Below are 12,609 nucleotides of genomic sequence, written 5' to 3'. Positions count from 1 at the left end.
TTTTTTACCTCAGAAATGTCATTTCTGACCCAAACCTGCCATTTTTTACCTCAAAACTGGAACTTCTGACCCAAACCTGCCATTTTTTACCTCAGAACTGACATTTCTGACCCAAACCTGCTATTTTTTACCTCAAAACTGGAACTTCTGACCCAAATTTGCCATTTTTTACCTCAAAACTGGAACTTCTGACCCCAAACTGCCATTTTTTACCTCAAAAATGGCATTTCTGACCCAAACCTGCCATTTTTTACCTCAGAACTGACATTTCTGACCCAAACCTGCCATTTTTTACCTCAAAACTGTCATTTCTGACCCAAACCTGCCATTTTTTACCTCAAAACTGTCATTTCTGACCCAAACCTGCCATTTTTTACCTCAGAAATGTCATTTCTGACCCAAACCTGCCATTTTTTACCTCAAAACTGGGACTTCTGCCCCTTTTTTACCTCACAATTCCTCCTTCCCACCCCAACCCCCCCACTTCCAACCCCAAATCCCCCTTTTCCACCCCAAAACCACCGCATTTCCCCCAAACTTCCCATTTTCCATCCCAAACCATCCCCTTCCAACCCAAAATCACCATTTTTCACCCCAAAACCCCCATATTTTACCCAAAATCCCCCTTTCTTACCCCAACCTCCTCCTTGCGTCCTGCACCTTCCATGGCCGACCCCCAACTGCCTCTCCCCCCTCATTGAACCCCCATCCCCCCCCCAAAACCCCCTCATTTTCCCCCAAAATCCCCATTTTTCCCCCCAAAATCCTTCATTTTTGCCCAAAATCCTCCTTTTTCACCCCAAAACGAACCCCGACGCCGAATTTCACCCTTTTATAGCTAAAACCGACCCAAAATGGGGGGGGGGGGGGGGTTGGTTCACCCCAACCCCCCCCTTAGTGTTTGGTAGGGCCGGACCGTACCATTGTGAGCCGGGGGGGGGGGGGGGGGGTTGAGTCCATTATAGCCAGGAAATGGGGGGGGGGAACCCCCTTTTTGGGGTTAAAAAGGGGGAAAATGGGGTTTTTTGCCCCTCCCCCCCCATGATTCCCGGTGTTCCCATGGGATGGGAATGGGATCCCATTGGATGGGGGGGTCAGAGGCAGTCGGTGGCCATGATGGGGTCGGGGTCAACGGAGGTCGAGCGGCTCCCGGAGCGGTCGCGACCTGGGGGGAAAAGGGGATATAGGGAATGGGATATGGGATATAGGGAATGGGATATGGGATGTGGGATATGGGGAATGGGATATAGGGAATGGGATATGGGATATAGGGATATAGGGAATGGGATATAGGGAATGGGATTGGGATATAGGGAATGAGATATAGGGAATGGGATATAGGGGATGGGATATGGGATATAGGGATATGGGGAATGGGATATAGGGAATGGGATTGGGATATAGGGAATGAGATATAGGGAATGGGATATAGGGGATGGGATATGGGATATAGGGATATAGGGAATGGGATATAGGGAATGGGATTGGGATGTGGGATATGGGGAATGGGATATAGGGAATGGGATATGGGATATAGGGATATAGGGAATGGGATATAGGGAATGGGATTGGGATGTGGGATATGGGGAATGGGATAGGGATATAGGGAATGGGATATAGGGGATGGGATATAGGGAATGGGATATGGAATATAGGGAATGGGATATAGGGAATGGGATATAGGGAATGGGATTGGGATATAGGGAATGGCATATTCCCTATATCCCATATATACCCCCATATCCCCCTGTATCACCCCATAGGATCCCATGGGATACCCCCCATACCCTCCATAGGATCCCATGGGATACCCCCCATAGAATCCAATGGGATACACCCCCATATCCCCCCATTCCCCCCCACTGAATCCAATGGGATACCCCCATACTCCCCCATAGGATACCCCCATAACCCCCCATACGATCCCATGGGATACCCCCCATACCCCTCCATAGCATCCCATGGGATACCCCCCATATCCCCCCCATTCCCCCCCATAGTATCCCATGGGATACCCCTCATATCCCCCCATTCCCCCCCATAGAATCCAATGGGATACACCCCCACCCCCATAGGATCCCATGGGATACCAACCATAGAATCCAATGGGATACCCCCCATAGGATCCCATGGGATACACCCCCATATCCCCCCCATATCCCCCCACACTCCCCCATAGCATCCCATGGGATACCCCCCATATCCCCCCATATTGCCCCATAGAATCCAATGGGATACCCCCCATACCCCCCCATATCCCCCCATAGAATCCAATGGGAAACCCCCATACTCCCCCATAGGATCCCCCCCATAGTATCCCATAGGATACCCCCCACACCCCCCTTATGATCCCATAGGATACCCCCCATAGGATCCCATAGTATCCCATAGGATACCCCCCACACCCCCCTTATGATCCCATAGGATACCCCCCATAGGATCCCATAGGATACCCCCCATAGGATCCCATAGTATCCCATAGGATACCCCCCACACCCCCCATATGATCCCATAGGATACCCCCCATAGGATCCCATAGTATCCCATAGGATACCCCCCACACCCCCCTTATGATCCCATAGGATACCCCCCATAGGATCCCATAGTATCCCATAGGATACCCCCCACACCCCCCATATGATCCCATAGGATACCCCCCATAGGATCCCATAGTATCCCATAGGATACCCCCCATATGATCCCATAGGATACCCCCCATAGGATCCCATAGTATCCCATAGGATACCCCCCATATGATCCCATAGGATACCCCCCATAGGATCCCATAGTATCCCATTGGATACCCCCCATAGGATCCCATAGGATACCCCCCATAGGATCCCATATAATCCCATATGATCCCATAGGATCCAGCAGCATTCCCAGCTGACCCAGCGGCCGCTGCGGAGCCACCACGTAGCTGAGCAGAGTGACGTCACTGGAGCCACCGGATTCCAATGGGATGGGATGGACCCGGAAGTGCTCCAGCATGTCCAGGATGGTCTGGAACCAGAGGTGCTGCACACGGCACTGAGCATCCTCATTCAGGGATAACCGGAGGTGCTGCAATGGGAATAACATGGGAATAACGTGGGAATGATGTGGGAATAACATGGGAATGATGTGGGAATGATGTGGGATAACAGTGGGATAACAGTGGGATAACAGTGGGATAACAGTGGGATAACAATGGGAACCAGAGGTGCTGCACACGGCACTGAGCATCCTCATTCAGGGATAACCGGAGGTGCTGCAATGGGAATGACATGGGAATAACATGGGAATGATGTGGGATAACACTGGGATAACAGTGGGATAACAGTGGGATAACAATGGGATAACAGTGGGATAACAATGGGAACCAGAGGTGCTGCACACGGCACTGAGCATCCTCATTCAGGGATAGACGGAGGTGCTGCAATGGGAATAACATGGGAATGACATGGGAATGATGTGGGATAATGTGGGATAACAGTGGGATAACTATGGGATAACAATGGGATAACAGTGGGATAACAGTGGGATAACAGTGGGATAACAGTGGGATAACAGTGGGATAACAATGGGATAACAGTGGGATAACAATGGGATAACAGTGGGATAACAATGGGATAACAGTGGGATAACAGTGGGATAACAGTGGGATAACAGTGGGATAACAATGGGATAACAGTGGGATAACAATGGGATAACAGTGGGATAACAATGGGATAACAGTGGGATAACAGTGGGATAACAGTGGGATAACAGTGGGATAACAATGGGATAACAGTGGGATAACAATGGGATAACAGTGGGATAACAATGGGATAACGATGGGATTACAACAGGATAACGACGGCATAACGATGGGATAACAATGGATACCAATGGATACCAATGGATACCAATGGAACCCAATGGATCCCAATGGATCCCAATGGACACCAATGGACACCAATGGATCCCAATGGATCCCAATGGACACCAATGGATCCCAATGGATCCCAATGGACACTAATGGATCCCAATGGAGCCCAATGGTACAACAATGGAATAGAATGGAACCCAATGGATCCCAATGGATACCAATGGATCCCAATGGAACCCAATGGATCCCAATGGATACCAATGGACCCCAATAGACCCCAATGGATACCAATGGATACCAATGGATATCAATGGGATACCAATGGACACCAATGGACACCAATGGATACCAATGGAACCCAATGGATATCAATGGGATACCAATGCATCCCATTGGGAATCGCCCCCATTCCCACTGACCTTGGCCTTTCCCTGGAAGTTGAAGGTCAGGACATACTCCCCCCGCTGGGGAGGGGCTAACAATGGATCCCAATGGACACTAATGGATCCCAATGGAGCCCAATGGATCCCAATGGACACTAATGGATCCCAATGGAGCCCAATGGTACAACAATGGAATAGAATGAAACCCAATGGATCCCAATGGAACCCAATGGACACCAATGGATACCAATGGATAACAATGGAACCCAATGGATACAAATGGACACCAATGGATCCCAATGGGATACCAATGGATACTAATGGATCCCAATGGATCACAATGAATACCAATGGATACCAATCCAACCCAATAGACCCCAATGGACACCAATGGATACCAGTGGATACCAATGGGATATCAATGGAATACCAATGGATACTAATGGATACCAATAGCCCCCAATGGATACCAATGTAACCCAATGGACACTAATGGAACCCAATGGAACCCAATGGACCCCAATGTATCCCAATGGATCCCATTGGGAATCGCCCCCATTCCCACTGACCTTGGCCTTTCCCTGGAAGTTGAAGGTCAGGACATACTCCCCCCGCTGGGGAGGGGCTAACAATGGATCCCAATGGATCCCAATGGACACTAATGGATACCAATGTAACCCAATGGACACTAATGGAACCCAATGGATCCCAATGGACCCCAATGTATCCCAATGGATCCCATTGGGAATCCCCCCCATTCCCACTGACCTTGGCCTTTCCCTGGAAGTTGAAGGTCAGGACATACTCCCCCCTTCGGGTCTCGCTCTGCCGCACCAGGAACACCCCATGGGCCCCAGTGCCCCCAGCAAGCACCAGTTGGGCTGCCCGGAGCCGGGATAGGGTCCCATGGAACCAGGGGTACTCGGCCAGGGGATGCTCCAATGGGAAGGCTCCGGCATTCCCGGGAATGGGATCGTCTGGGACATCCTCGTCCTCGTCACGGAGGGGGGTCTGGAAGAGGAAGGGGCCTGGCGAGGGGGGGGGGGGTGGGATGGATGGGGATGGGGATGGGAATGGGAATGGATAGGGATGGATGGGGATGGGATGGATGGGGATGGGATGGAGATGGGAATGGGATGGATGGGGATGGGATGGATGGGAATGGGAATGGGAATGGGATGGATAGGGATGGATGGGGATGGGATGGGAATGGGGATGGGGATGGGAATGGGATGGGATGGATGGGGATGGGATGGATGGGGATGGGATGGATGGGGATGGGATGGATGGGGATGGGATGGAGATGGGAATGGGATGGGAATGGGATGGATGGGGATGGGAATGGGATGGATGGGGATGGAATGGATGGGAATGGGAATGGGATGGGAATGGGATGGATGGGGATGGGAATGGGATGGATGGGGATGGAATGGATGGGAATGGGAATGGGATGGGAATGGGATGGATAGGGTTGGATGGGGATGGGATGGATGGGGATGGATGGGAAAAGGATGGGAAAAGGATGGAGATGGGCATGGAATACATGGGAAAAGAATGGGGATAGATGGGAAAAGAATGGGGATGGATAGGGATGGGAATGAGATAGATGGGAATGAGATGGATGGGGATGGGATGGATGGGAAAAGAATGGGAATAGAGTGGGAAAATAAGGGGGATAGATGGGAAAAGGATGGGAAAAGGGTGGGGATAGATGGTAAAAGAATAGGGATGGGAATGAGATGGGAATAGGATGGATGGGGGGATGGATGGGAAAAGGATGGGAATGGGATGGGAATGGGATGGATGGGAAAAGAATGGGAAAAGGGTGGGAAAATAATGGGAAAAGGGTGGGAAAATAATGGGGATGGATGGGAGTTGGGGGGATGGATGGGGATGGATGGGGATGGGGTGGGGATGGATGGGGATGGATGGGAATGGGGGGGGATGGGCGAGAAACAAACCCCCCAAATTCCACCTTAAATTGGGATAAAAACCCCCCAAAACCCTGGAATAACCTCCCAAAAGCAGCTTAAAATGGGATAAACCCCCTAAAAACCGGGATAAACCCCCCCAAAAACTGGGATAAACCCCCAAAAACTGGGATAAACCCCCCCAAAAACTGGGATAAACCCCCAAAAACTGGGATAAACCCCCAAAAAATGGGATAAACCCCCAAAAACTGGGATAAACCCCCAAAAACTGGGATAAACCCCCAAAAACTGGGATAAACCACCCAAAAGTGGGATCAAAGACCCCAATCCTCCCTTTTCCACCCCCCCATTCCCTATGGGATTCCATCCCATTCCCTATGGAATTCCATCCCATTCCCTCTGGAATTCCACCCCCATTCCCAATGGAATTCCACCCCCATCCCCTATGGAATTCCATCCCCTATAGAATTCCATTCCCACTCCCTATGGAATTCCACCCCATTCCCTATGGAATTCCATCCCCTATAGAATCCCACCCCATTCCCTATGGAATTCCATCCCCTATAGAATCCCACCCCATTCCCTATGGAATTCCATCCCCTATAGAATCCCACCCCCATTCCCAATGGAATTCCATCCCCTATAGAATCCCACCCCCATTCCCTATGGAATTCCATCCCCTATAGAATCCCACCCCCATTCCCTATGGAATTCCATCCCCTATAGAATCCCACCCCCATTCCCTATGGAATTCCCTATGGATTCCCATCCCATTCCCGTTACCTGCCGGCTCTGGGCTCTCCCCAAAGGGGCCATGGGGCAGGAGGCGCTCGGTGACCTCATCCATAGGGATCCGGGGGGGCAGCTCCGGGGGGGGCAGCTCCATTGATCCCAGTAAGGAAGCAGCCACCGAACTGGGAGACAGCGACGAGGAGACGGGGCCGGAAGCACCTGGAATGGGTGGGAATGGGGTGGGAATGGGGTGGGAATGGGGTGGGAATGGGGTGGGGATGGGGTGGGAATGGGGTGGGAATGGGAGGGGAATGGGGGGGGAATGGGGGGGAATGGGGTGGGAATGGGAGGGGAATGGGGAGGGAATGGGGTGGGAATGGGGTGGGAATGGGAGGGGAATGGGGGGGGAATGGGGGGGAATGGGGGGGGAATGGGGTGGGAATGGGAGGGGAATGGGGGGGGAATGGGGTGGGAATGGGGTGGGAATGGGGGGGGAATGGGGTGGGAATGGGGTGGGAATGGGGTGGGAATGGGGTGGGAATGGGGGGGAATGGGGTGGGAATGGGGGAGCAATGGGGGGGGAATGGGGGGGGAATGGGGGGGGATGGGGGGGAATGGGGTGGGAATGGGGGAGCAATGGGGGGGGAATGGGGGGGGAATGGGGTGGGAATGGGGTGGGAATGGGGGGGGAATGGGGGGGAATGGGGGGGGAATGGACTGGGAATGGGGTGGGAATGGGAGGGGAATGGTGTGGGAATGGGGTGGGAATGGGGGGGAATGGGAGGGGAATGGTGTGGGAATGGGGTGGGAATGGGGGGGAATGGGGGGGAATGGGGAGGGAATGGGGGGGAATGGGGTGGGAATGGACTGGGAATGGTTGGGAATGAACTGGGAATGGACTGGGAATGGACTGGGAATGGACTGGGAATGAACTGGGAATGAACTGGGAATGGACTGGGAATGACTGGGAATGACTGGGAATGGGATGGGAATGGACTGGGAATGGGATGGGAATGGACTGGGAATGAACTGGGAATGGACTGGGAATGGACTGGGAATGAACTGGGAATGGACTGGGAATGGACTGGGAATGAACTGGGAATGAACTGGGAATGAACTGGGAATGGGATGGGAATGAACTGGGAATGAACTGGGAATGAACTGGGAATGAACTGGGAATGAACTGGGAATGAACTGGGAATGGGATGGGAATGAACTGGGAATGGGATGGGAATGAACTGGGAATGGACTGGGAATGGACTGGGAATGGACTGGGAATGGACTGGGAATGAACTGGGAATGGGATGGGAATGAACTGGGAATGAACTGGGAATGGACTGGGAATGGACTGGGAATGAACTGGGAATGAACTGGGAATGGACTGGGAATGGACTGGGAATGAACTGGGAATGACTGGGAATGGGTCTCACCTTGGGTCAGGTGCTCACTGCTCCCAGTCGGAAGCTCCCGTCCGGATCCTGCATCCGAGTGGTTGGAGCAGGAGGGGGCTGAGGAATCCAGTTCATCCCTAGGGGGGGATGGAATCCATAAGGAATACTGGGATAATGGGGGGATAATGGTGGGAAAAGTGGGATAATGGTGGGAAAACAGTGGGATAATGGGGGGAAAAGAGGGATAATGGTGGGAAAAGTGGGATAATGGTGGGAAAACAATGGGATAATGGTGGGAAAATAGGGATAAGGGTGGGATAATGGTGGGAAAATAGGGATAACAGTGGGAAAATAGGGATGAAACTGGGAAAACTGGGATAAAAGAGATAAAACTGGGATAAAAGGGGGAAAACCAGGATAGAAATGGGAAAATGAGAATAAAAATGGGATAAATATGGAAAAAACCAGGAAAAAGTGGATAAAATTGGGAAAACTGGGATAAAATGAAGAAAAACCAGGATAAAAGCAGGAAAACTGGGATGAAAGGAACAAAAACCAGTATAATGATGGTCAAACCAGTATCCAACTGGGAATGGTGGGGGATGGACTCACCCCGGGGGCAGGCAGAGCCGGATGTCCTCGAGCCAGCCCCGGAGCTGCTGTGGATCCGGCGCTTCCAGGCAGTATTCCCGACCCGATTCCAGCTAAACCAGTGGGAAACTGGGAATGAGGAGGGGGAACCTGCTGCTTTCCCACCATTATCCCACCATTATCCCACTGTTTTCCCACCATTATCCCACTCTTTTCCCACCATTATCCCACTGTTTTCCCACCATTATCCCACTCTTTTCCCACCATTATCCCACTGTTTTCCCACCATTATCCCACTTTTCCCACCATTATCCCTATTTTCCCACCATTATCCCACTTTTCCCACCATTATCCCACTGTTTTCCCACCATTATCCCTATTTTCCCACCATTATCCCACTTTTCCCACCATTATCCCACTGTTTTCCCACCATTATCCCTATTTTCCCACCATTATCCCTATTTTCCCACCATTATCCCACTGTTTTCCCACCATTATCCCAATTTTCCCACCATTATCCCACTTTTCCCACCATTATCCCACTGTTTTCCCACCATTATCCCACTTTTCCCACCATTATCCCTATTTTCCCCCCATTATCCCTATTTTCCCACCATTATCCCCCCATTATCCCACTGTTTTCCCACCATTATCCCAATTTTCCCACCATTATCCCACTTTTCCCACCATTATCCCTATTTTCCTACCATTATCCCACTGTTTTCCCACCATTATCCCTATTTTCCCACCATTATCCCTATTTTCCCACCATTATCCCATTGTTTTCCCACCATTATCCCACTGTTTTCCCACCATTATCCCTATTTTCCCACCATTATCCCACTTTTCCCACCATTATCCCATTGTTTTCCCACCATTATCCCACTGTTTTCCCACCATTATCCCTATTTTCCCACCATTATCCCACTGTTTTCCCACCATTATCCCATTGTTTTCCCACCATTATCCCATTGTTTTCCCACCATTATCCCACTGTTTTCCCACCATTATCCCTATTTTCCCACCATTATCCCACTGTTTTCCCACCATTATCCCTATTTTCCCACCATTATCCCACTTTTCCCACCATTATCCCATTGTTTTCCCACCATTATCCCACTGTTTTCCCACCATTATCCCTATTTTCCCACCATTATCCCACCATTATCCCACTGTTTTCCCACCATTATCCCTATTTTCCCACCATTATCCCACTGTTTTCCCCCCATTATCCCTATTTTCCCACCATTATCCCACTTTTCCCACCATTATCCCACTGTTTTCCCCCCATTATCCCATTTCCCCCCCCCCCCATTCCCAGATTCCCACCTTTAGGATGAAGGCAGATTCCTTGTCCGGGAATTCCATGGGGGAGGCAGCAGCAATGGAGGAGCAGGGAATGGTCAGGAGAGGCCGAGGAGCCTGTGGGGGGCAGGGAATGGGGGGGGGATAATGGGGAATAATGGGGGATAATGGGGTGAAAAAGGAGAGAAATGGGAAAAAGTATTAAATTTGGTGGGAAATGAGAGGAAATGATGGGAAATTTGGTGGGAAACAATGGGAAAAATGAGGGAAAATGGGGAAATGATGGGAAATGATAAAAAATAATGGAAAATGATGGGAAATGATGGGAAATAATGGGAAAAATGGGAAATCAGGTGGGAAATGATGGGAAAAATGGGGGAAAATGGGAAATGATGGGAAGTTTGGTGGGAAACGAGGAAAAATGGGGTGAAAAAGGGAAGAAATGGGAAAAAGTGGTAAATTTGGTGGGAAATAAGGGGAAATGATGGGGAAAATGGGGGAAAATTGGGAAAATAATGGGAAATTATAGGAAATGATGAGAAATTTGGTGGGAAACAATGGGAAAAATGGGAAAATGATGGGAAATGATGGGAAATTTGGTGGGAAATGAAGGGAAATGGGGTGAAAAAGGGGAGAAATGGGAAAAAGTGGGAAATTGATTGGGAAATGAAAGGAAATAATGGGAAAAATGGGGGAAAATGGGAAAAATGGGAAATTTGGTGGGAAATGGTGGGAAAAATGGGGGAAAATGGGGAAATGATGAAAAATGATGGGAAATTTGGTGGGAAATGATGGGAAATTGGGTGGAAAAAGGGGAAAAATGGGAAAAAGTGGAAAATTTGGTGGGAAATGAAAGGAAATAATGGGAAAAATGGGAAATTGGGTGGGAAATGATGGGAAATGATGAGAAAAATGGGATAAAATGGGGAAATAATGGGAAATGATGGGAAATTATGGGAAAAATGGGGGAAAATGGGAAATAATGGGAAATGATGGGAAATGATGGGAAATAATGGGAGAAATGGGGGAAAATGGGAAATGATAGAAAATAATGGAAAATGATGGGAAAATTGGTGGGAAATGATGGAAAATTAGGTGGAAAAAGGGGAAAAATGGGAAAAAATGGGAAATTCAGTGAGAAACCCATAAAAAGATGAGGAAAACGGGAAAAAAGGGCCAGGAAATGATGGGGAAAAGGTGAATTTTGGGCTGGAAAAGGCAGATTTCCATACATGTGGGGGCAGGAAGAGCTCCAGGCTGGGCCCTTGGGGGGGGTGGGGCAGGAGCAGGAGGCGGCAGCGGCGCCATCGACTTCCGGCTCCTTCCTCTTCCTCTTCCTCCTCCACTTCCGGGTCCAGGAATTCCAGGAGCCCCTCCCGGCGGGGGGGGGGGGGGGAGGGGCGGGGGGGGGGGGGGGGGGGGCTCGTCCCAACCGGAAGCGGGATCCGGGGGGGGGAGGGGCACTTCCGGAAGAGTTGGAGTTGGAATTGGTGGGGGGGGGATGGGAATGGGGTTGGGAATGGGGGGGGGGGATGGGAATGGGGGGAGGGGGGGGGGTGGGGGAGGGGCGGCATTCCCGGTCCGCCATTGCAGGATGCGCTTCCCGACGTTCCGCAGGGAAAAGCGCTTCCGGAGCTTGGCTTTGGGAATGGGGTTGGGGGAGGGGAGGAGGGGGGAGGGGGGGGAGGAGGGGGAGGGGGGGGGGTCTGCTCCTTTGGGTCTGCCCGAGGGATTCCCGGTGGTGGGAATGATGCCCGAGGGGGTTCCCAATGGGATTCCCAATGGGGATCCCAATGCAATTCCCGATCCACTTCCCGATGCACTTCCCAATGGGATTCCCAATGCGCTTCCAGATGTGCTTCCCAATCCGCTTCCGGATGCGATTCCCGATGAGATTCCCAATGTGCTTCCGGATGTAATTCCCAATGTGATTCCCGATGGGATTCCCAATCCACTTCCGGATGTGATTCCCAATCTGCTTCCAGATGTGCTTCCCGATGGAATTCCTAATCCACTTCCAGATGCAGTTCCCGATGCAATTCCTGATGCGCTTCCCAATGGAATTCCCAATCCACTTCCGGATGCACTTCCGGATGCAATTCCCAATGGGATCCCCAATGCACTTCCAGATCCGCTTCCCGATGTGATTCCCGATGGGATTCCCATTCCACTTCCGGATCCACCTCCCAATCCACTTCCAGATGCGCTTCCCAATGGAATTCCGGATCCACTTCCCAATCCGCTTCCGGATCCACTCCCGGATGCACTTCCCGATGCAATTCCCATTGGAATCCCAGCCCCTCCCCCCCCCGCCCGCGCCACCTCCACCTCAAAGTGCTGCAGGAAATGCCTGGCAAAGTGCTGGGAAAAGGCGTTTTCCGGCAGGGAATTCCCACTTCCGGGAATGCCGCCCCCCCCTCCCCCCC

At 51.1% G+C, this 12,609-nt stretch overlaps 1 protein-coding gene across 1 annotated transcript; it reads right to left on the bottom strand.

The window, feature by feature from the left end:
* Window positions 1–980: 980 nt before the first annotated feature.
* On the bottom strand, window positions 981–11,561 carry SH2B1 (SH2B adaptor protein 1). Its single transcript, XM_034073619.1, has 8 exons — window positions 11,416–11,561; window positions 10,208–10,300; window positions 8,900–8,991; window positions 8,327–8,424; window positions 6,948–7,115; window positions 5,002–5,261; window positions 2,892–3,063; window positions 981–1,165 (listed from the first exon to the last, which is right to left on the bottom strand). The coding sequence occupies exons 2-8, from the start codon at window positions 10,244–10,246 to the stop codon at window positions 1,095–1,097; spliced, it is 900 nt and encodes a 299-aa protein (XP_033929510.1). The 5' UTR covers window positions 10,247–10,300; window positions 11,416–11,561; the 3' UTR covers window positions 981–1,094.
* Window positions 11,562–12,609: the final 1,048 nt, after the last annotated feature.

This window comes from Melopsittacus undulatus (assembly GCF_012275295.1).
Source record: "Melopsittacus undulatus isolate bMelUnd1 chromosome 29 unlocalized genomic scaffold, bMelUnd1.mat.Z SUPER_29_unloc_1, whole genome shotgun sequence".
NCBI lineage: Eukaryota > Metazoa > Chordata > Aves > Psittaciformes > Psittaculidae > Melopsittacus > Melopsittacus undulatus.
This window is presented reverse-complemented; position numbering and strand designations above follow the sequence as displayed.

Excerpts from the sequence above, each read along its gene's own strand:
- SH2B1 (XM_034073619.1), bottom strand. The coding sequence starts at position 10,246 with ATGGAATTCCCGGACAAGGAATCTGCCTTCATCCTAAAG. Across the intron at positions 5,262-6,947 it reads GGAGAGCCCAGAGCCGGCAG|GCCCCTTCCTCTTCCAGACC; the intron begins GTAACGGGAATG and ends CCCCCTCGCCAG. Across the intron at positions 3,064-5,001 it reads ACTTCCAGGGAAAGGCCAAG|CACCTCCGGTTATCCCTGAA; the intron begins GTCAGTGGGAAT and ends TTCCCATTGCAG.